Source organism: Hoplias malabaricus, chromosome X2 (genome assembly GCF_029633855.1).
Source record: "Hoplias malabaricus isolate fHopMal1 chromosome X2, fHopMal1.hap1, whole genome shotgun sequence".
In the NCBI taxonomy this organism is placed as follows: Eukaryota; Metazoa; Chordata; class Actinopteri; order Characiformes; family Erythrinidae; genus Hoplias; species Hoplias malabaricus.
The window spans coordinates 45,401,020-45,427,079 of record NC_089819.1 but is presented as its reverse complement, the minus strand read 5'-3'; the positions used below and the strand labels follow the sequence as shown (position 1 = coordinate 45,427,079).

At 42.3% G+C, this 26,060-nt stretch overlaps 1 protein-coding gene across 2 annotated transcripts in view; it reads right to left on the bottom strand.

The window, feature by feature from the left end:
• Positions 1 to 13,182: 13,182 nt before the first annotated feature.
• LOC136676821 (alpha-ketoglutarate-dependent dioxygenase FTO-like) overlaps positions 13,183 to 26,060 on the bottom strand; it is a 182,556-nt gene continuing 169,678 nt past the window's right edge. For both annotated transcript variants that reach the window (XR_010796322.1, XM_066654064.1), the window contains 2 exons: positions 16,786 to 16,926; positions 13,183 to 13,332 (listed from right to left, as the gene is read on the bottom strand). Coding sequence is in view for 1 of the 2 variants with exons in the window: in XM_066654064.1 (XP_066510161.1) it covers positions 13,326 to 13,332; positions 16,786 to 16,926 (148 nt within the window). In the remaining variant the exon portion in view is untranslated. The remainder of the gene's footprint in view (positions 13,333 to 16,785; positions 16,927 to 26,060) is intronic.

The following is a 26,060-nucleotide window of genomic DNA, read 5'->3' as shown; positions in this document are numbered from 1 at the left end:
CACTGACCTTAAAGTTGAGGTCTTTTCTTACCTTTAGGCCATGGCTGTCCGAAATGGTCCTTTTCCAGTAGAAGGAAAAGTGTTTGACAGAAAATGGATACACAAGCCTTTGTTTTGACATTGAAGATACATCAGTGCTTATTATTCTTGTTGTTGTTGTTGCTGTTGTTATATCATTAATTGCACATGGTCTGAATCTGCAGCTTGTCCTGAACAGCAACAACTTTCTTTGCTCTTGCTCCTACCACAGCATGCATAAACATATTTATCAGCTGTGTGTACAGTATGCGTTAATGGCAACATTAATTTGCGGGTGTGTGGGGAGCTGAAGTATCGAGTGGGCTGAGTGAGTAAGTGCGTCGGGCAGTCCAGAGCAAACGAGCCCGAGTGTATGATCCATAATTGATCAAGATGACAAACGGTGGATGTCTGTCCGCTTTCGGCTAGTGCTGTCTGACAAATGAGCGGACACAACCTTTAGAGCTGACCTACACGTCCCTTCCCTGTGTACGGGAGGGGCAGTGTGTGTGTGTGTGTGTGTGTGTGTGTGTGTGTGTGTGTGTGGAGGGGGGGGCGTAAAAAATCTATGAAAGCGGAGTGGCCGTCTCTCCATTGATGTGGGACGTTAAACATCAGCTGGACTGGTGGGCAATTATCATGATTGGAGTGTGTGTGTGTGTGTGTGTGTGTGTTTGTAAAATGGGAAGGGGGGTTTAAAGCCTTGTGTCTATTAACATTTATGCATGCACTCTGCATGTGTGTATGTGTGTGTTTCTGTGCAAGTCTTCATTAGTGTGTTTGCGTTTATAGACAGGCCAGACTAGTCGATGCAAGCCACTTCATTTATGAGCTAAGAGAGACAGATGGGGGAGTATTGACTAAGCAGAGCCTTTTAAACAGGAATCAATGCTCTGGGCGGAACACACTGACACACATATTAACTTACTGATGGAGGGATATGAAATCACTGATCTCTCTGTTTGTGTGTGTTTCGGAAGGGAAATGGAAAGGATACGGCGACGCGAGGAAGGGTGTTGCCCCTGACAACCACTCTCGGTGCATTCATAAGCAGTGGCATTTGCCGATCGACTCTATTGATGAGCTGTGGCATGGTGTTAACACCCGAATAGCAGTACATGTGTATGAGATGATTGTACACAGTAAAGACAGATATACAAGGAGTGGAGAGGGATCAGAGGGAGAGCGAGGACATTATATCATCATCCCTGTCTTTCTCACATCTCTGTCTCTGTTCCTCTGTCTATGAGTTTGGTTTATTACTTTTGTATATTGTTTTATTTTATTAATTTTTTTATTCATGCCAAATTCTAACCACTAGATAAAGCAATGCTTTATATACTATGTTTTCAAACATCTGTATTCACTGTTATAATCATGTTCAATCATGTTCCTCCCATCTATAGCTGTGATATGCATAATATATGCTTATATTACGGACAGGTATATACATATATAGCCATCCCAAAGGTAAAACATTCATTGATTATCTGTAACCGCTTATCCAATTCAGGGTCGCGGTGGGTCCAGAGCCTACCTGGAATCATTGGGCGCAAGGCAGGAACACACCCTGGAGGGGGCCACCAGTCCTTCACAGGGCAACACACACACCCCTACGGACACTTTTGAGTCGCCAATCCACTTACCAACGTGTGTTTTTGGACTGTAGGAGGAAATCGGAGCACCCGGAGGAGACCCACGCGGACACAGGGAGAACACACCAACTCCTCACAGACAGTCACCCGGAGCGGGAATCGAACCCACAACCTCCAAGTCCCTGGAGCTGTGTGACTGCGACACTACCTGCTGCACCACCTTGCCGCCCTAAAGGTAAAACAGGTACATATATATATATATATATATATGGGGCATATGGGGCAGGGGCATTTATTAAACTAAAATTCAGATTTGAAATAATAAAATGATAAAATTTCAGAAAAAAAAACATTTCTGACCAAATCCTACTGGCCTCTGAACTGCTGGAGTTCCATGCATTACCTTTAAACTTAGTTGTACATGGGTGCACCAATGACTTTATGTTCAAGCCAGAACCGTTAGGTCATTAGTGCTCCTTAACTGCTCAGATTTATATTTGGATACATATAGCTGGACTACATCAAGTCATGAGAATACAGACCTACCTTGTAGACCAATGATGCTTTGACCAAAACAGCCCCAGCTTCCACTGCTTACTGGTTACACCTACGATTACACATACAAACCCACTACAAGATCTGTTTCAATGCTTGACAGATGTAATTTGTCAAGACTGTGTGAATGCATCTAACACTCATGTCTGGTTTCATTTATTTACCTTAAACTAACTCACTTCTGCAAACAACTTTAATCAATAGAGGACAAGAATGTACAACACAGCTCCCCAACCAGACAAACATGAAACAGAGGGCGAGTAAACGGAACAAAGAAAATAATACTTTTTTCCCCCTTTGTTTCTTTAGTTTTGCAGTGAAGCAACGAGAGTAAATTTGCTGCTTTGCAGTTAGCCGTAAACAATTTGCCATATTCCTTTGACACAGTCTTGCAAATGTCAGGGAGAGCAGCACAGTGGCACATCAGCACCAGGTTCCTTCAGACATTTGCTCGAGTCTGTCTCTGTAAAGGGTTTGGTGGGCTCTCCCTGTGTTGTATGGGGTCACAATGGTTCTTCCATAGGTTTGGGACCTCCATAATCCAAAATCACCTGAATTTCCTGTGCATGGGCGTGAATGTGTGAGTGTGTGATTGACATATTCTACCCCTTTTCCACAAGTGAACACGGTTCTGGGGTTTTTATAAAATGTCCGTGACATGCTTTGGTCAACATACCACAAGGCTCAAACAGCACAGCATTGTTCTCCCCCCATATACTTACTCTCTTAGTTCTAAATATAACTGTGGTGCTAAAACGTAAAGAAAAAATAAGCGAAAATTGTACAGAGAGAGAGAGAGAGAGAGAGAGAGAGAGAGAGAGAGAGAGAGAGAGAGAGAGAGAGAACGGTTTACACAGCAGTTTCCACCGGTGAAGGAGGTCGTCTCCTTTCTCCAAGGACTTCCTTAAATCAAGCTGCCCTCACCTTCCCTGCCCTGTCTCCTTTTCTCTCTCCGAGCAAACAAGCCACTCCACTCTGGTTATTAACTAAATATGAGCACTCTGACCGGAGGACAAAAATTCAATATTTTTCCCCCACCAAATATTTAAACCAAGCAAATAAACAGACAAATAAATAGATCTCCCAGGCCACCGAGGGAGCAGAGGGGTGGGCGAAGGGGGGTGGTGTAATTTGACGGACGAGTTATTTGGAAGGCTGGAGGAGCCCACAGCTATTCACAGCCTCATTTCAGCACCTGTCAATCAAAGAGCAAAAGGGGAGAGCTGAGCTGTGTGTATGTGCGCGTATGTGTGTATGTATGTGTGTGGTGAGAGTGGTGGTGATTGGGGGGGGGGGTCCTCAGACGTAGATACCCTTCAAGGTTGGAGTAGATAAGGTGAATACCCTCTCATGGTGATTACATCTTTCTCTCTCTCTCTCTGCATCCCACCTATCAAAACATCTTAATGCTCCTCTAATAGACGGCTTTCTTCCCGCTTGTGTCCAGGAAAGGCATTAAACATGATAAGCGCAGATAGCTGGGGAAAGGAGGGGAAGGAGGAAAGAGAGCTGTGGGCTTTATCCTGGAAAAGGGAGCTCAACACATTCATAGGCCAGTAATATTAAGCTGGACCCCTCATCCATATTTGATGAGATGCAGATGGCTTTATTAAGGCCGTTCAGAGCCGAGGTCTGGGCAGATAAAAAGCTCAACAAGATGCTTTTGAATTCCTCGAGTACATGGCTAGTGCTATACACTGTCCAGCAATTTACCTGACCTCCCTCCTAAGTAAATAGCAACAAGCCAAGGTACAAGAGCATCTGTGGGGTTAACCACGCTGTAGTGTAGCATCTCGGCTTCACCGAAGGCCTCGACGTGGCTTTTGAGGTTTTTGGGGCCACTAGCAGCCAGATCGCAATGGGACAGGAACAGAAATGGGTCAGCATCACATCAGAGAGAGGGAGAGGGAGAGAGAGAGAGAGAGAGTGTGTGTGTGTGTGTGGGGGGGGTCTCGGAAGGGACACAGAGAGAGAGGTGACCACTGCCAGTGGAAGGACTTCAGAAAACATGTAGACACATACACAGAGCCCAGGGCCAAAAACATCAAGGAGTGGGTCACAGGAGGTTCATAAAGGCACTGCCACAAGAACACAAACACACACAAGGTCACAAGTATGGCAGGGAGCATGCTTTTATTTTGCATTCTCTATCACTCACACGTATGTAGCACTGTGCAAAATGTATAGCCCAGGGTGGCTCTGTGGCACAATAGGTAAGTCCCAGAGATTGCGGGTTCATTCCCCATCAGTGAGGGGTTTGGTGTGTTCTCCTTGTGTTTGCATGGGTTTCCTCCAGGTGCTCTGGTTTCCTCCCACAGTCCAAAAACACATGTGCCCATAGGTGGGTGTGAGTGATGGGCTGTGTTCTCACCTTGCGCCCATTAATTCTACTTCTGTGTGGACTCTGAATGAATAATGTCGGTCCAAACGGCCACTAAGTAGATGTTATTCATTTCTCAGTATTGGAAAAAGAATAGAACTGATACACTTACAGATGCTCAAGGTGATTTTGTTCCCTTACCCCTTACTTTCAGCCCTCTTTCTAAACCCAGTCTAAAGCCAGATGGCAGTAATCGATTACTCTGACACGGAGATGGAGAAAGCTGTGAGGAGTGAGTTACACAAGGCATCATTTCAGACACTGTCCACCTACCTCATGTCTCATTCACATGTACAAAATCACCTAACATTATCCCCACATACATAAACCAATCAGATAATCATCCAATAGAAAAACAGCAACATTTGCAGCTCTTCCCAGGCCTCTCTGCACCCTCAGGTTCCTCCGCTTGGAAAGCTATGCTGATGTTTACTCTTGTTTGCCCTCTGACTTTATCCTGCCTCTTTATGTTGGAAACCTCTATCCTTTTTCTCTTTATTTGTTCAGTGGTGTAAGTGGTTGTACATTTCTCTGCCACTCTTCCAGCCTTCAGCGCTGCGTGTGTGTTTGTCTGTGTGGAGTCACTGCTTATGAACAAATGAATACATGTGCATTGTGGGCAGTGTGCAGCCGAGTAAACAATCCAATCACTGGTTCGGTCCAACTGGAATGACTGGACAAAGTTATTACAGTCCTGTGGTCCATATATTTGTGTCCTCAGACTGACTTCTATCGAGATTTAAACAGTATTTCAAGAAATATAACAAAAATTAATCACATACTCCATCTTTAATGAAAAATCACACCTCTATTTCTTTCAGGAGGTTTTTTTTTAACTCTGCAAAGATATTTCTTTCACACCTCCTAGGTTCAGTCTTAGTGAATGGTTGCAGGGGATGGCAACTTGGCCCTTGGTTTCTTTCTGACCCACAGCATCTAGTTGTTTTCTCAAAGTGGAAGGATGGAGAGAAGCAAGTGTGGAGCTCAATCTCAAACAGATGAATTTGAAACTCTTATGATAGATACATCATTTATTTTTCAGTGTTTCTGCTACAACTAAAACACTCAGAAACACACAAAGCTGTCTTCTTTTCTGTGGTTTATTCCTTGGTTGAACTCTGGCTTTAAGAGTTAAAAATGCAGGAGTAGGCCCCTGGTCTGAGAGTACTTAGTCTCACCAGTTTAGAGGCAGTCATGACACACCTGGGCAGCTGTTTAACCCTTGAGGACACTGCAGGGCGTTGCCATGGCAGCAATGAACCGACACGTTAACCAGGAGGCTCATGGGTCTGACAGGTCCACTCACTGGCAGTTACCAGAATGAACTGCTTTATGTGTTTATCATGAGCGCGCGTGCACACACACACACACACACACAACACACAGGGGACCTGCTGTCACATGGCATAACCAACTCATCAGTCTGTATAGAGACCTGGAGACAGGGCAGGTAAGAGAAAACACACACACAAAACCAGACAGATTTAAAATATGAAAAGAGAAACAGCTTTGAAATCATGTCTTTCTTGATTATTAGGCTTATTTTCAGGCATCTACACACCAGTTTAGTCATGTAGCCTTCCACGGCCAGGCATGCAAACGTCCAGTAAACATGGGAGTCTTCTAACTAACATATGATGACTGGCTTAAAAACGAGAGAGCAGTACCTGTGAAGTATGGTGGTGGATGTGTGATACTGCGAAGAGGTTTAATTCCAAAAGCCCTGGAAATTGTGTTAAAATACATGGCATCAAATACTGCATGTGCCATGTTGACCATGAGATACAAGGTCAAACGGTGGCTACTGCTAATATGAGGCGAAGTCTTTCTATCTTCCAACAGGACAGTGACCCAGAAATTGTTCACTGACCATAGAGTAAAGCTTTTGTAGAAGTTATCAAAGTTCCCTGACCTGAAAACAACTGAAAACCTGTGGCATGATATAAATAAGAGTGTGTAGTGAACACAAAGGATCTGGAGAGATTTCTGTATGGCGGAATGGTCTCAGATCTCTTTATATGTTCTTCCAACTCATCCATTAAAAGACATGAGTCAGTTCTGTTATCTTGACAAATGTAGAGTGCAGAGAGGACTAAACGCAGGGGTTCCAATAATTATGACATGTTTTTGACACGCTTCTTTCTTTTTTGGATTTGTTTTTCCCTGAATAACTTCATTTCAGGGAAAGGTTAGACCTCTCTAGTATTTTCAGTGTAGGATCAAGCCAATAAATAACAAAGGCCCTTTTTTCCCACAGACATTTCATCTGCACCGTGGGTGCCGATAATTATGGAGGGCGTATTTTGGATGCACGACATCTAAACGTCTAAGATGGTGTATATTTTTAGTAGAGGACTCAAAGAGTGACCTTTGTGGACTTGTCACACATGCCATGCCCCCTGTGGGGAGGAGGAAATGTTCCAGAGTTCCAGCTTTAATAAAGTAAAATATAATTTTAGACAGAGAACTTTCTCTAACATTTTTTTTCATTCATTTAAGGAGCATGGATGTCTAACATGGATGTCAAACGCCTGTGTGGAAAAAGCACTGGCTCTCTATATTAATAACTTGTTTCATCACTTTTAGCAGCAATGACTGCAGCCGACTGTTCTAATCATTTGAGATCAGACTTCGTGGTGGAGGAACTGGAACAATATACTGCTTTATTATGGAAACTTTTGTAGGGTTTCAAGTATGGTCTGGTCATTTAAGGCCCTCAAACACCATCTCTACTGGGTTCAACTCAAGAATTAAAACACTCATTTAGTTTCTTTTCAGCCATTCAGATGTGGATTTGCAGATCTGTTTTGGATCATTGACTTGCTGCATATCCTCATACCCGTATCCATCGCATGGTGCCTACTCTACTCGACTCAATCGTTGGTCCATGGCACCTGGTTCATTTTCCACTACAAGGGCTCCCTCCACAATGTGTCCAGTGCTGCCGGGGAAAACCACAACAATGGCAGTAATTAAGCATTGTTTACTCGTTACATATTTGTGTGTTGTTGTTGTTTTTTTCTGGACTGAACACAGCTCCACACCCCAGTTCAGAGATTTTAGCAGTTATTTTCTTCCTTGTTGTACCCTCTGGCTCTCTCTGGAGTCTTCTGTTAGCCACCAATGCAGATAGCATTTGAACCTTTTCAAAAATGATACCAGGCCCCTGGTATAATTTTACAAGCTGACGCTGTGAGTCGGATAAACACCTAATGTGATCTCTACTGTACCTTAGACATTTTACAAAATGTTAGTTTGAGCTGAAAGTCTCAATCAGTGCACTACAAGGTTTATACATCACAGTTCCGTTAGCCATGGTCTACTCAGATCGCTTGGGACCAGGCTTGAGGAGGTACTAAAAAATACAGTTTCAGGTGCCAGGGTCCAAATGTACCTAATGGAAAAGCAAAAAAAAAAGATGAGTAGAGTTCAGTTGAGTTGAGTAGAGTAAGGAAAAGTTTCAGCTTTAGCTTATGAACAGAGGGATATTCATGTTCCTGTAAAATCCTCTGATCTAGAACAGAAATCATGGTTTCTTCAGTAATAACACATTCTGTCGGCCATTTGAAATGGCTTTGGAACCCTTTCCAGAATTTTTTTTGGATCTCCTACTCATCAGGGCCTAGCGTGCTTGTAAAAACTTTATCACTCTGTGGTAAATGTTAATATGAGTGAGTTTTACATTCAACAGATCCGCAGGCATTCACAACAGGCTGTGTTCATCAAATCTCACTGTGAGTAAATTTGAGTTCATTTGTTTCATAAGTAAAAAGACGGTTATTATTATTTTTTTAAAGGGCTGTTCACCTGCTCCATTAGCTTTGCTCCTTAAATGAGTAAATGGTAATAATTGAAGCATATGGTGTGTTTGCTGTATTTATTTAACTATTTGTATATTGTTAATTTGCAATATTTAATACACCAAAAGGCCACATTGTTTCTACACGTCCATTGTACATTCTCCCAACTCCACTGGTGCACTTTTGTTATTCCAGACTGTAGTCCTTCTATTGCTCTGTATACATTAGTTGCTCCCTCTCACCTTGTTCTTCAATGGTCAGGACCCCCACAGAGCAGGTATGATTTGGGTGGTGGATCATTCTCAGCGCTGCAGTGACACTGATGTGACGGTGGTGTGTTAGTGTGTGTTGTGTTGGTGAGTGGATCAGACACAGTAAGTGTCACTAACAAGTTCTTGTTGATGTTATTGACATCCTTGCTGTGTTTGCTACTGTAAGTAATATCGTGTATCCGGATCAAGGCTAGTCAGGTCCCATTTTAAAGAAAATAAATAACTTGAAATAAAATAATAATTAAAAATCAGAACTTTCACTTCATAAACTGGAACATTTTACAGTGTGTGAGCTATGTTTTCTACCTGGGGCACTAAAATAGTGACGCAATGTAATCGTGTCCGGCAACAACCTGCTGTGTGGGAACCTCAGGGCAGAGTGGAGTGAAGTGTAGAGTGGTCACACTCCTGGTCAGCACTTACCTGAGGCTACAGCATCACTCGTCCAGCAAATACCTGAGATCACCTGGAGGCCAACTAAAAGGGGAGGAAGAGTGTAAACAACGTCCAGGCAAGAGGATGAAAAGCTATCATTTTAAAAAGCTCCTACTTTTAACAGTTTGGTTGATTACATATTTTTATTTTATCTTCTATGTGTTTTCTATTTTTAGATGTCGATTATATCTGGACAATAAGCATTATATGCATTTCGTAAGGTACCTCTGACTTGGTTTAGGAGAAAGAAGGCACACTGAAGGCAGCACAGTAGCACAACAGGTAGGTTTGCCATACAGCTGTAGGGTCCTGGGGTCCCTGGTTCAGTTTTGCCCAGGTCAGTGATTGTGAAGAGCATGTGTTCTCCCTGTGTCTGTGTGGGTTTCCTCTGGGAAATTGCCCACAGGTGTGAATACATGAGTGACTGAGTGAATGTGCAAAGCCCTGCAAAAGACTTCCTGTGTCCAGGGTGTGTTCCTGCCTTGCACCCTATGATTCAAGGTAAGGACCCACTGCAGACCTGCTCAGGATGAAGTAGTTACAGAACTTGAAGATGAATGCTTTGACCATGGTAAGGTTTACACAGCTGTCACTGGTCAAGTACCACCATGGATTGCATCAATTGTGATATTTCTATTTTCACTACTAACATGTAAATGCTATATTTTTCCAATATAAATTTGACTAAATATCATTTTCCCCTGAATATGAAATAATCTATAGTTGTCTGAACAGCACTGGATATAACTATTTTAATACGACATACACATTCCTATGCAAATATGGTTTGCAAATTTATATAGGATTTGGATATTTTACAAGAGGAAAACACCACCAACCAAAGATAAAACAGCATCTTCTTTTATTTTCTATCATAGCTAGTGCTTTGCACACAAAATGCTTTCAGAAACGCAATAGGCTTTGAGCGCTAAAGAAACAATCTGGAACAACGCAGAGAGAGAGAGAGAAAGAAATAAAATAAACACTGTTAAAAATAAAAATACATACAAACAGCATTTACGCAGCAAGGTAACAATATTTGGCAACCATAAACATCTCTAAAACTAAAAGTATAAAACACATTTTTTAGCATCTGAATCAAATCAGTCATAATACAGGTTTCTACTGTAACACTGACGACATAGAAAAAAGGTAAACAAAAAAAGTAGAAGGCTGCTTGGCTTCAACAATCATCCTTTTTTAAAATTTAAATCCCTTTCCTTCTTCAAACATTTTCGATGCTCTAGTGCTTTTCTCTTGTGCTTCGCTCCTCTACAGTGTGTCCGCAACTCTTCCTTCTGTCCTTCATTCCTTTATCTCTGGTTTTGTGCATTTCATCCCTCGTTATTTCAGTTGTTTATTAGATGATTGTGTGTTCCTTCCAGAGCCGGCAGCAGGGCACAGAGAGTGGGGGGCTATTGGATACTGAGGCGTTAGGAGCCAATCAGCTGTTAGAGTTATGCAAAGCAGAAAGTGAAAGATTCAGTCTGAGCTGCTTATTAACACTACTCAGCTTTGAAGGACACACACATACACACATGGTCCCACATTTACACACTCACACATGGTCCTACATTTACACTCATACACACACAGTCTCACAGTTAGCGCACACACAGGCGCATGCCAGTGACAAAGCTATGGGATTGGCCTCACAGTTGTTTCTTGAATCTTCATGCATTTATCCACGTTAAATGTATAAAGCTCTCTATGTGTTAGTATAATTACTGATAAAACTGTCACCATGCCAATCCTTACATGGCTGCATACCCACACTGTTCAGGAAATGGTGCTATAATGTTGTGCATTAAGGCACAGAAAGACTTGTTTAATCTTCTGCATATAAATAAAGCAATATCCTAGGTGGCTGCTTCTGGACATTATAGGAAAATGGCCTGTGTTATAAGGAGGGCCAGCATTTCTCAACATTTATTTTTCAATCACAGCACCCTTTAAAAATAAGCAACATTTCAAGTAATAAATGCATTTAGAACATACTTCATTCACCTGTAAAACAGCAGATCATTTGGGTTTTTTATTGAATAATTAGCTTGGCCTCATCTTACCTCTGGAGGAAAATACCCTCACTGAGAATTTTGTCTGAATATTTTGAATATATCTTTCAAAATATTAAAAGTGTATTTCTTGAGATATTCTGATAAGTTTTCTATTGTTTCACTATTGTTTTTATGTCAGCAACATCAGAATATATTTGACTGCACCACTGATGAAGCTAGATAGCACCTCAGGGTGCTGTGGACCACTGTTGTGAAAGGCTGACGTACACTGGTCCGTATCCTACAACCTCCAGAAAATGCTGTTATAGCTAATTGGCTGATTGTTAAATAAAGTCTAATAATATCTAAATGTCTATAACGTAACGTTTCAAGTTGCCCCACCCCTAACCTGCAATAATTCCTCATTCACCCACATTAAAAAATTCTAGCTATGCCACTGGCATACACCCGGTCATATATTTGCATCCACATACACACACTGAGGGTCCCATAATAGTTGAACACCTACATTTGGACACACACTCATCATTCAGGTACTTTGATATCATATGGATACAGTTTGAATTTGGTGAGAGGAAGAATCGATAAATGTGAGGAAGAGTCACTACATCATTAAAGTACAAATTAGCTTTTCTTCCAACAGGAACATTCATGTGAATGTAAATGTAAATGTACAGCAAGGAAAGGAATCAATACATCTTTCTCACACACTCACACACACACACACACACACACACACACACACACACACACACACACACCATGCAACAGATCATATGCTGACATCTTAAATCTAGTCAATATGTAAATGACTTTATATAACAGTATTCAGTGTTCAGTATTTTTTGGAAGTTTAAAGTAGCTTTAAGTAATTATATTTAGTAAAAGGTGTACTGCAAACAGTGGCACGTTGGCGCAGCATGTAGTGCCACACAGCTCTGAGGACCTGGAGGTTGTGGGTTCAAGTCCTGCTCCGGGTGACTATCTGTGAGGAGTTTGGTGTGTTCTCCCAGTGTCTGCGTGGGTTTCCTCTGGGTGCTCCGGTTTCCTCCCACGGTCCAAAAACATGTTGGTAGGTGGATTGGCAACTCAAAAGTGACCGAGTGTGTGAGTGAATGTGTGATTGTGTCCCCCCCCCCAGGGTGTTTTCCAGTGACTCCGGGTAGGCTCCGGACCCACCATGACCCTGAATTGGAGAAGCAGTTATAGACAAAGAATGAAAGAATGAATGAATATTCTTATAAAATGGTATTATTTTTATTACACTGATCTCAGAATGAGAAATGTTAGATATATTGACTAGATTTAAGTTGATTTCACTTGCCAATATATGACTTTTTTGCAGTGAAAAATGTCATGCAAAAGCCAATGATATAGAAAACTAAAATCTCCAGTTCTTAAATATATATGCACTCACAAGCACACACCCATTGAGATGAACACAGTGACAATAACACACACACGCACACACACACACACACACACACACACACACACACACACACACATAGAGAGCAAACATACAGCACGATACTGATAGACAATACTGACGCGCAGGACTAAGGGCTACAGCACACGCTATAGCAAATGCAAAATGACATCACAAGGCTCGCCCTGTGACCGCACACCTGTGCTGCTAGGATTCTATCCTACACTTTCTTGCAAAAAATTAAAATAAAATAAGGGATCAGCAGACATCTAGCAAATGAAGTGCATTAATAAAGCGCATTGTGTATATTGTCTATGTGGCATGTGTGTTAGACAAGGCTTCTGATGGAAAAAACAGGCTTAAATGGAAGGTTAAAAACAAGAAAAAAAAACCCCAAAAAAAGACGTACACCTAGGCGGCTAGTTATAGGATGCTACTGCTGAAATGTTTAAATGTGTTTCCGATATTACACTATCGACTTAAGGGTATTGAAAGAAGTGAGGGAAAAAGGATAGAGAAAAGTCTCAACCAGGTTTCACCCTCTGTGTACATCCCTCTATCCATCCATCCATCCATTCAGTGGTGGAGTCTGGTGGTCTGTTGGTTGGTGAGTGTGTGATTGAGTGAGAGTGAGTGCATGTGTGTGTGTGTGTGTGTGTGTGTGTGTGTATTTGTGTTTATGTTAATGTTCATCCCCAGGTGAGGGAGAAATAGACCAGGTAAGCGTTGCTCTCATTTCACTTGTGAGCGGTTTTCCTTCATGGGGTTCTTCAAGCTCTTTTTTTCATTTCTCCTCTTTCTCTTTTTTTCCTTGTTGGAATCCTCACATTCTGAGAAAGAATAAAACAGACCTGGTCACTTATGACATATTCTCCACTCATTGTCTGTGTTATTCTGTACATCTGCAAGTCCATTTGTGCCAACTGTACACTACAATTAATACTGTGATACACTTAAAGCATTGGGAACTCATTTTGATTTTTTTTTTTTTGTATAATTCAGTAAAAAACACAAAACAGAAATATGATAAATATCCACTTAAACATAACCAGTACAACTCTCCTCTCAATGTAGAATGGGCAGTCCTAAAAGTGGGTAATTACTATTACCCTGACCAATCAAAAGGCTACAATAGCTACGCCTCCTCTCTGAGTCGAAGAGATTGGTGAGCTAAAGCTTGGTAGCCATTAGTGAGCGAGCTAGCTATCCAGCTATTCACCAAGCTATGTGGAAGGAATGAAAGACATAAACAGAGCAAACAGAACATTACAGAATGAGCCTGAATGGATTAAGTGTGCGTACAACAGATATAGCAGCAACACTTGGTTGACGTGTTTAACTGAGTATCAGCGGAGATAGCAGCCACACTGGGCCGGCGCACAGGAGCAGGCTGTGGAGCAGGCAGACTTACTCGGTCAGCAGTGCAGTAGAGTAGCAGCGGTGATAACGGCCACACTGGGCTGGCATGTACAGCAGAGTAGTAGCGGGGATAACAGCTACACTTGGTCGACAGTACAACAGAGTAGCAGCGGGGATAACAGCTACACTCGGTCGACAGTACAACAGAGTAGCAGCGGGGATAACAGCTACACTCAGTCGACAGTACAACAGAGTAGCAGCGGGGACAACAGCTACATTCGGTCGACAGTACAACAGAGTAGCAGCGGGGATAACAGCTACACTCAGTCGACAGTACAACAGAGTAGCAGCGGGGACAACAGCTACATTCGGTCGACAGTACAACAGAGTAGCAGCGAGGATAACAGCTACACTCGGTGCACAGTACAACAGAATAGCAGCAGGGATAACAGCTACACTCGGTCAACAGTACAACAGAGTAGCAGTGGGGATAACAGCTGCACTCAGTCAACAGTACAATAGAGTAGCAGTGGGGATAACAGCTACACTCGGTGCACAGTACAACAGAGTAGCAGCAGGGATAACAGCTACACTCGGTGCACAGTACAACAGAGTAGCAGCGGGGATAACAGCTACACTCAGTCGACAGTACAACAGAGTAGCAGCGGGGACAACAGCTACACTCAGTCGACAGTACAACAGAGTAGAAGCGGGGATAACAGCTACACTCGGTCGACAGTACAACAGAGTAACAGCGGGGACAACAGCTACATTCAGTCGAAAGTACAACAGAGTAGCAGCAGGGATAACAGCTACACTCGGTGCACAGTACAACAGAGTAGCAGGGGGGATAACAGCTACACTCGGTTGACAGTACAACAGAGTAGCAGTGGGGATAACAGCTACACTCGGTTGACAGTACAACAGAGTAGCAGTGGGGATAACAGCTACACTCAGTCGACAGTACAACAAAGTAGCAGCGGGGATAACAGCTACACTCAGTCGACAGTACAACAGAGTAGCAGCGGGGACAACAGCTACATTCGGTCGACAGTACAACAGAGTAGCAGCGAGGATAACAGCTACACTCGGTGCACAGTACAACAGAGGAACAGTGGGGATAACAGCTACACTCAGTCGACAGTACAACAGAGTAGCAGCGGGGACAACAGCTACACTCAGTCGACAGTACAACAGAGTAGCAGCGGGGATAACAGCTACACTCGGTCGACAGTACAACAGAGTAACAGCGGGGACAACTGCTACATTCAGTCGACAGTACAACAGAGTAGCAGCAGGGATAACAGCTACACTTGGTGCACAGTACAACAGAGTAGCAGGGGGGATAACAGCTACACTCAGTCAACAGTACAACAGAGTAGCAGTGGGGATAACAGCTACACTCGGTCGACAGTACAACAGAGTAGCAACGGGGATAACAGCTACACTCAGTCAACAGTACAACAGAGTAGCAGTGGGGATAACAGCTACACTCGGTCGACAGTACAACAGAGTAGCAGTGGGGATAACAGCTACACTCAGTCGACAGTACAACAAAGTAGCAGCGGGGATAACAGCTACACTCGGTCGACAGTACAACAGAGTAGCAACGGGGATAACAGCTACACTCAGTCGACAGTACAACAGAGTAGCAGCGGGGATAACAGATACACTCGGTCGACAGTACAACAGAGTAGCAGCGGGGATAACAGCTACACTCGGTCGACAGTTCAACAGAGTAGCAGCGGGGATAACAGCTACACTCGGTCGACAGTACAACAGAGTAGCAGCGGGGATAACAGCTACACTCGGTCGACAGTACAACAGAGTAGCAGCAGGGATAACAGCTACACTCGGTCGACAGTACAACAGAGTAGCAGCTGGGATAACAGCTACACTCGGTCGACAGTACAGCAGAGCTCAATGTTTCACATAACAACAAATAAAGTTCAAAATCAGTTCCCATTCGGTTCAATATTGTCAGTAGGCTGTGAACATTCATTAAACATGTGCTCTGAAAATATTGGTATCAACAGGTATTTTGCCAAGGCCATTGCTGCATTATCAGCCTCCACTGTTCTCAGAAGGTGATGGTAGAACAAAACCAATGAGAATTTGATGGCATTCTACCTCAAGAACATTTGTGAGGTCAGGTACTGAGAAGTCCTGGATTATAGAAATGACTTCAACTGTTTCCAGAGGATTTACACACTTCTAGGGTACACTAAAGTCAAATGTATGCTTCTGCATCAACTCTTTACCATAAGCAACGTGTCATTCCTACATAGCAGTATATTGTACATCGTAGCCTGACATGCACCTACACAGAATTGTAACTATGGGTTGTGATTGTTCACAATGTGTAACAACTTAAGGAAAAAAACCTTGCTATTTGTAACTGGGACCCAGGCAGAAACATTACTACTGATATGAAGGTCAGTACAAATACAAATAGCTAATGCTCAACTCAACATTTTTAACTGCTGTTAACATCTTCCATTTCTTTGCAGTCATTAACATCAATTACATTTTTAACATACTGTATACATCTAAACCAGTTAGGGTTAGACTTTTGTGTTCACAGCATGTGAACACAGCATGACTGTCATACTGTAAGCATTTCAGTTATGAACCAATCATTATCTTAATTAGCCAAGTGTCCTTCACTAAAAGCAACATGTGATAATAACAATGTGGAAATGACTTCAGTGAAACAAAGGAAGTGAACAAACTGTTTTGTTAAGATTTGCTGTTTGATAAATATAAGAGTGTGAGTGTGTGTGTGTGTGGGGGGGGAGTGGGTGTGTGCTTGAAATTCAAGTATGACAATGATCCAAGCCTTAATTTCTGTCTGTCTGTAAATTAATCGTCTGTCGCTTTCATTCAGTGATCGAGACATTCCACTGTGTTAAAGTCAGCCTCACCTCCAGAGGAGTGACTCCACGCGGCTGATGATGTCAGAGAGATCAAAGGGCAGGGGCATGTCAGGGTCATCACTGCTCCAGTACGGTCGGTCCACTGGTGCCTCCTCGGGGGGTAAAGTCTGCGCCAGGCTCGACTGGCATCTGCAGAAGCATAGAAATACCCATAAAACTCAGGTTAATCTCTGATGCTGCTTCAGTGCTGAAGAAAAACATGCATAGCTGCTTCTATCCATCATTCCACTGTGAGCAGACAAATCAGCACTGTGGGTCTGAAAGGATGTGCAGCTGTCGGCTAGTGTTGCACTGATACTGGCACTTAAACACAGTATCAGTATCGGATACAGAGAGCAACGGTACCATCGGTGTGTTTGAAATAGCCCACTACTCACTATTCCCTACATGTAGATAGTACACAGGGCACTTTTCAGGACACACCCCATGAAGCAGATACTGACGCGCATGTACGCCGCTAGATGCAGCTCCAATTTAAGTCTGAGCAGATTGTAAACAGACTGGGTGTTTCACATTACACAACTGGTTTTGTCGATTTTAACGACCCCCAACCAAACACACAACTCGAGTTTCCTAGGAGACACAGATAAATACAGACGTACAAGTCTCTGCGGTTATTGTTTGCGCTGATGTTTGTATAGATTCACAAAGAACAAAACCTGTAAAAATGGGTCGTGGATGTGAAAACTCAGTCAGAGAAGTCTCCACACACTGCAGCAGGAGCTGGAGATTAGGAGAATAGCACATAGTTGCGGCTATGTTCCACCTTAAATGGTTCAGAAACAGTGCTAGCGCACGGCAGTGTTGCGTCATTACAGGTGGAATGGAAAACTGCAATACAGTTCAAATAAAGACTGTAACAGTGAGTTTTGTGATTCACTATGTCCTCCTACAGGTAATACTCGTCATTTGGGGACATGTGCATCCAGCACTATGTAAGATATTGTATATATATATATATATATATATATATATATCATTTTTTTTTTTTTTTTTTTACCATTTAATCCGTCCTTCGCTGTAGAGCTCCACTGCATGCGCCTGTGTTTACTTTCTGTGCTCTGTTCTCATTGGCCGTTGAAGGTACTCATTCAGCCTTGAGTTAGTGAGAGTTTACACTATGCGACTACGTCCAAAGTCGGGTCGAAAAAGTCAAACATTTGATGTGCTGCGACTGGTCTGAAATGCGATTTTGAGGCAAAAATATTTAGAATCGGGCTAAAAGTCATGTAGTGTAACCCCAGCTTAAGGCATGCCAAAGAACACTGACTTCATTCAAGCAACCACAAAAGAAGCACGCTAACACGGGTCAGCAGCAGTCCTTAAAGTGCAGTTAATTCAAGCTTATTAAAACTTATTAACGATACAGAACACTGCTTTAACAAAATAAAATCTGTAAGTATAGCAATATAAATATCTGGATTTATAGGCACCTGTCTAGTAGTTAAGACAGATTGAGTTGGTATCAGTACTTCGGCAAATACTTGAACATGAAATATCGGTATTGGTATCGGAAGGGAAAAATTAGTATCGGTGCATCCCTAATGACAACTGACACTAGCTGGACCTAAGCCTTTCTAAATGTCTATGAAGGTTTTTCCCAGTTGTAATTAAAGGATTACGTAGGTGTTGTGTAGTCATATGTAACACTGCTCCTCAGTAAGTGTTAGCAGATTTACCTTGTTGCGTTGGGTAGATTTTAGGATAAACATGTGGTTATGACAAGATTAAGATCAAAGGGTTAATAATAATAATAATACACAAAAAGGGTGATGAAATTATAGGTGTGTGCTTGTGTAAATAGCTTGTTTTAAGCACTAAACATGCAAAACAAGTATGTGTGACACAGGGAGTTGCACACAATCACTTCACCACACACACACACACACACACACACACACACACACACACACAAACACACACAAACATTTCCTGCTCTTCTTTATGACACCTACTAAAAAGCTCAAGTGGTAGAATGAAGGGTGTGTGAGTGTGTGTGTGTGTGTGTGACAAAGTGTAAAAGTCCCGATGCTGCCTCGGAGCGATGCCTCAGGAATGTGGCCTGCTGAAATCCTACAAGAGCATGTGCTGTAAATCATCCACTGAACACACCTGCGCTTGTACTGACCAAACACCTGGTCAGGTACATACAGGCCTCAACTCAATTTCTTCACACACACACATACACATATACGCACACACATATACACACATGCTTTGATCTCATTACATTACACTCCAGCATGAGGCTGATTTATGAGCATACTGTTCACACTGCAACCAGCCCAATTCTCCTTAAATGACTTTGCATAAATGTAGCAGAGAACATGAAGTGTGTGTGAATGCATATGTGTGTGTGTGTGAGAGAGAGAGAAAGAAAGACTACTTGCCATCAACATAAATCATTGTGCTGTGCTAGATGGCTATGACTCCTGACCTGAAAGTAAAGAGCAGTCCTCTAGTGTGCAGACTACATCCACATTACATATTATTAAAAGAAGAAACACTGCCTTTTCTCTAATGTGTGTGCAGAATCACGTAGGTTTGTATTGCCACTTTTGTGGGGTCCTTCCATTCATTTCTATACTGTGGCTATCAGAAGGACCTTCACAGTCGAGGCCCAAAACACATGTAATATGTAATGTAACATAAAGTAACAATTTTATTTGAAGTCATACACACTTCTGACTAGGGTTCGATTCCCAGCACAAGCAGGAACACCACACACTGATAAGAGACCTTGTGCACAACCCTAAACACTGCATAAGCCTAGAAATGTGCTCTGGATAAGAGCGTCTGCTGCATGAAGAAAATGTGACGTAATATAATTACTCTTCCTAGTTCAGAACTCTTTACACTTGAGGTGATAAGAAGCAGTGGTCATCATGTAATAAATGCATATTAAACCATTCAAACTGTGATTTTAAAGGAACGCCGGGTAGTAGTTTCACCTTAAATCCGTGAGATGGCTACAATATGGGAGGCTTTAAATACTTACAATGTTGCAAAAATGTTGGTCCCCACAAAGCATTTAATACATGTCCAAACACACACACACTCACACGGTGAAAGGCCCTGAAAGGCCTGAGAAATGGAGTGTGTTATGGATGGCTGTGGGTCCTTTAGCGGTCAGGGGACGATTCCTGTCCGGCACTGTTTGTGGTTATATATTTTGTAAGGGCCACTTAATGGAGGACCGGGCGTCCACTTAAGTGCTGCATCCTTGCCTGCGAGGGTCTCCATAGCGACAGCTTTACAAACTGCAGACCACATTAACATATAGCACATCCATATATCTTCTATGCTTCGCATCAAGGTTTGATACCAGCATCTGTTAACATGGGCTAAGTACCATAATGCTGTGCATCAGTTCATAAATAATATGATTAGGTGACCTTGGGGCTGGGGACGAGGGTGGGTGTTTAAATGAGCTCATCATTTATTTATGCCAAGAATTAAAGGAAGCAGCATGGCAGAGCAGAACACTACACTAACCTTAAGCCAACTCACACATGTTTAATTTGGGTCAGGACACTGATATGCTAACGTATGCATTCACATCCGGAATGTCAATCTGTTCGTTTTAAATTTGTTACTTCCAACTGAGGGCAAAAGGTAAAAAAACAAACACATAAACAAACAAACAAATGAATAAATCTTTGTCATAAACCCACATTCTACTTGGATTTCTAATATATTTGCATTTGTTTTTTGGTGGTGCACATAAACACTAATGGATGTGTTTAAAAAGTAACTTTTATACTGTGATTTTACAGTGACTCTTTCAGTTAATAACATGGGAGGCCTCCAGTCCAGTGATTATGATATATATATATATAAATAGAGGCACAGTTAATATATGAGGCAGCACAGTACAACAGTCACACAGCTCCAGTCTGTGAGGAGTTTGGTGTGTTCTTCCTGTGTCCACGTGGGTTTCCTCTGGGTGCTCTGGTTTCCCCCCACGGTCCAAAAACACACGTTGGTATGTGGATGAGCTGCTTAAAAGTGTCTGTAGGTGTGAGTGAATTTGTGAGTGTGTGTCTGTGGACTGGTGCCCCCTCCAAGGTGTGTTCCTGCCTAATTCTGTATATGCTCTGGACCCACTGCAACCCTGAACTGAATAAGCAGTTACAGACAATGTTTGAATATGTGTATATATATATATATATATATATATCCAAAAATGATCATCCACAAATCAGAACCATTTAGTGATTAATCTCACAAGCAGACACAATCATTTGATCCCATGCATACATGCAGACACACACACACACACACTGTGCATACACACATTCACACTTGAGCACAAAGGTCAGCCTGCAGTGAGTTCCGTTCCGCTGGGACGCTGGGGCAGGATTGTGTGATACATAATTAATGTACAGAGACATTCGGCATTAAACAGCAGCGTTCTCAGCGGTGCTCTCTCAGCATTAATGCTAACTGCTATGAAAACGACTGTAATCATTTGTGAGAATGAGATCGTTTCGTCACAGTGCCCCGTTTTACGTTACTGATCCTACACCCATCATGCCAGCTGTAATGACTAGGTGTCACGGTGAATGACTGACTGTTTGATGTTTCCTAACATCCATTCACACACTTAATCACACCTAGCATCACTTCTGAAACCTCCCAGCGTTCTTAGAGTGCCTCACCAGGCCACAAAATCTCCATTCCTGAGATCCAATTTCTGTAGCAATGGGAATAAAAACATATACATGATTAAGTTACTTGAATATGTATCTCCATTAATTTATGCATATACAATATAGCACAAAGATGCCCCCATGTTTATACTATATTGCAGTCACACAGCTCCAGGGACCTGGAGGTTGTGGGTTCAAGGGTGTCTGTAAGGAGTTTGGTGCATTCTCCCTGTGTGCACGTGGGTTTCCTCCCACGGTCCAAAAACACATGTTGGTGGGTGGATTGGTGATTCAAAAGTGTCCATAGGTGTGAGTGTGTACCACCCTGAGAAGGACTGGCGCCCCCTCCAGGGTGTGTTTCTGCTTTGCACCCAATGATTCCGGGTAGGCTCCAACACACTGCGACCCTGAGCGGTTACAGACAATGAATCAAAGAATGAATAAATGAGGTCAAAAATGTTTTGGACCTAAAATAACAAACACCTGGAAGTGGGAATTTGGAGTTGGGAATCATACAAATAATATGTCAGCATCTGTAAATATGTACTGAGTCTTTATGTTACTGCTCTAAAGTGAATTCCATTTGACATTTGTCAGACACTCATATCTAGAGTGACTTGAAATTTTAATAATTATACTCTCCATTAGGAGTCTTGCCCAATGACTCTTATTTGAGTAACGTTCTGTTCCTACCTAAGCTGGGATCAGAACCCTAGTCTGCTGTACTAATGGCAGTGATGATATCCACTACACTATTCCAGAATCTCATTTAAAAATAGAGAAATGCCCTCCATTAGTATTGATGCCATGCTGATTTGACGTCATATGCCACACACACTGCACCCCAATTTTACCAGGTGGGAATTCCCATTACAAGTGTTATTTTTAACCTTGTCAGTGGTTGGAAATTCAGATCTGCACTCGCCCAGCCGTGAACACTTGATTTCGGAATTTCTATGGCAATGAGAATGCAAATACACACACAAGTACCTATCGAAACGAACTCACGCACTCGCATCAAATAAAGCAAGTAAGGTCGAAGCAGGCGGAGAGACGTGTTGAATGTGTGAATTGTTTGGGGAGGGGGGCGGGGGGTGTCTGTGGAGCGCCCCCATATATAGATTAACCTCTCTCAGATACAGGCCAAGCCTCTCCCATCTGGGCCACGTTCAGCAGAGATTGGCAATACAATCACTCATTTCAATTTGCCCTGAAACCTTATAGCCCTAGTGCCAGACCTGCTGAAATAGCATGCTAATGTGAAAGGTATCTATGATCCTATTGCCCGTAGGTCCACTCGAGCTTGCTCGCTCGCTAACGTCCTCTCTCTCGCACGCCCAAAGCACTTGAACTTCAACTGCCGCTCCCCCGCTGCAGCCGTTCTCGTTCTTTTGTCTCGCGCAAAGAGTCCGAAACTAACCACTTTAGCTAAAGTGAGTGTTAATTATGGACAGCCAAAGCAGTCAATAGAAGGTTAATGCAGGAGTCACAGGATAAATTCCTTTAAGCATTGCATCACTTGGCCATCTCCCGACTAACCCCTCTGCCTGATCAATACGTTTTACTGTAATGCTCTCTCCATCGATCCACCGCTTAGCCCTCGCTCCGGACACGCTAGAAAGAAAGGACGGAGGGATAGGAAGTCAGAGAGAGAGAGAGAGAGAAGCAGAGGTAGTAGGAGAGAAAGAGAAAATCTACAAGTAAATGAAATGATTAATGCCTCCTCTGACCCCACTGTTTTCCTACACCTTCTATCTCTCTCCTCAATCCTCTGCTAGATGTATTGGGCAGGGCTCCTGGCTGGATCCGAGTCCATCCATTGGACGCAGTAATAAGGCAGCGGACACTTGCTCCAAGGGTCCGCATTAAAAGCCTGCTGTGCTCTTAACGGCATGGAAAACGTGCTTAATAACGACATCAGTGTTTCCATGCGGGGCAATTACCCTGATGAATGTGGGCTCCGGGACAGGGAGGAAATAGCTAGGTACACAGATGGGAGACAACGCTTATTGGGATAGCGCCACGGGAGGTCATTTATAAGCCCGCTGCTACAAATGGGCTTGTTTGATTACCGCATTAAGGAGAGGTCACACCATGTTCCTGGACGACCAAAAAGCTTGAGCCATGGAAATGTGTAGACGTGTGTAAATAGGGAAGTAATATCAGGAATATTGTTAAAAATATATGTCAGAAGCAAACAAATTTATTGACTATGTTAACTCAATATACTCTTCCCAATATTTCACTGTTTATTTCACTTTGTGATATTTTCTTTTTTTTTTTTTTACATTTTAAAAACCTTCCTTACATTCCTTACTAAAAATGAATCCTTTACAGCAGAGACTTTTGACCTTTTTCCAACACAAAGAGTGGACTAATGAAGTATGGAGCAGTGGAACTGTGTTCTTTGTGTCTTTGGAATGTGTGGGAGTGACCTGGTCCAAAACAAATCATCCAGCATCATTATCTGACCTTGCAAAGATTTCTGTGGCAGAATGTAAACACTTCTTAGAAAAATATGTTTTACTGTTACAAAGTGGAATACTATCCTCGATTTAATAAGAAATATTAAGAAATGTTGGAAATAATGGTGTCCAAATACTATAAAGTACAAGCTTTGAACTTGCAGATATCTGTTTTAGGAATGAAGCAACTCAATGACTGGTTTCTCTCGCACACCACTAAAATAATCTTGTTTCTACATTCATTGTCCATGTTATCAGCTCCACTGATCATAGTTCTACTGCTTTGCATAGATTATTAACCTCTGTTCACCCACTTCTTCAATGGTCAGGACCCCCAAAAGATCACGAAAGTGCAGGTATAAATTGTGTGGTTCTCAGCACTGAGGTGACACGGACATGGTGGTGGTGGGTTAGTGTGTGTCGTGCTGCTAAAACTGGATCAGACACAGCAGTGTTGCAGAGAATAATCCACAGACTAAAAATATCCAGCCAACAGTGTCCTGTGGGCAGTTTCCTCTGATATCTGCTCTGTTGTGGTTTGGTGGAGGATCACACTGATCAATGAACGACATTCTGTTTGAACACTACGCAGTTGTGTGAGTCGCTCTGGATAAGAGCATCTGCTAAATGTTGGAAATGTAAATGTGAAAAAGGGTTAGAAAAGTATGCAGAGCAACAGATTGATCATGTATGATCAGTGGAGCTGAAAAAATGAACTAGTTTAGAAACAAGGAGGTAAATTCAGTGTTATGACTGATTAGGGAAAATACATTTAGGAACCTCTGCACAAGGGGTGGGGTTATACACTGCTTCACATCAATGACACTACGTGGCCTTGTCATTTGGGTAGGTTTATTTTTACAGGATAGTGTTACATTCGTACGTGATTAAGGATACTGAATATTGTTAAGAGAACGGGGTGAGGTTTTCCTCATAATGCCGTACCAGGTGTGCAGCTGGGTGTTTTCTTATGCTTTGATCGGGCACATCCAGAGAATGCAATCAAACGAGTCATGCAAAAACAGGTTGTGTGGCTCATAAATCACAACCTGGAATGAACAGTTTGTGTTTACAATTGCAACACTCAATATGACAACTTGTCTTCATTCACCTTCCAGAGGAATCTTTAAACACGGTCATGACAATCTCAGAGGTTTTTTGATCCTCATCAAAGAAGCCTTCGAGAAGCAGTGAACTGAAGGTGAAAGTAGAATGACTTGACGTTGGTGCGATATACAGTGATTGAATGGTAATAGAACCACAAGTGCCATTTACTCTGTCAGTAAACACAGTGAACTAATCCTGGAAGCAAAGCTGTTGTTTCTATTAATACTGATTATAAAACATCTGCAATGATTAAAGGGGGCACATAATACCTCCTTCCCCACAAGTTAACAAAGTTGCCTGGGGTCTAACTGGAGCTGTGACACGCTTTGGCCAAAATATCACAAGGATCAAACTCCACAGCAGCATTCTTTACCAGTCTAAACAGCCCTGTTCCGAATGGCTAGTTTCAGCGCCTGTTACTTTAAATGATAACTAGCCACAGCTCAGGTCGACATGAGTGCTCCAAGATTGAGAAGCAGAAGTTCTGGGTTTTAGCCATTTTTACTTGGTTATCTTTCTTCTCTGTTCTCTTTATCTTCATGTTTTATTGTATTTAACCTCATCTTTGCGCTCTCACATGAATGTGGGTCTAGAGCAGTGATTGAATGCAGAAAAGTAGACGTGACTTCCACAACAGAATGACTGATATTATCTCATGTGTGCTGATTTAGGCGAACCACAAATGGGTGGTTTTATTTCATATTTTGTGAGATGGTGTGCTCCAGATTCCAAAGTTAATATGCAACTGACATTTTTATAATCTGTTCCCTTTAAAGTGCTAGTTCGGCAGTAAGTAACTAACCAGAATCAATTTCTTAAGAATTTCCATTATCATGGAAGATATTTATGTTACAGGAAGTCTGCTATTTAGCTATGTACTGTACCTCTGACAAATGTAAAAGGCAAAAGCATGACATGGAGTGCCAAAAACCACATCATTAAGTCTGCTGGAAATTAATTAAGTTGGAATCAAGAGAGTGGTTTAGACATGCAGGTGGTATAGTAATCATTAGTGTGGTATGTGCTTCCTTTACTTGTA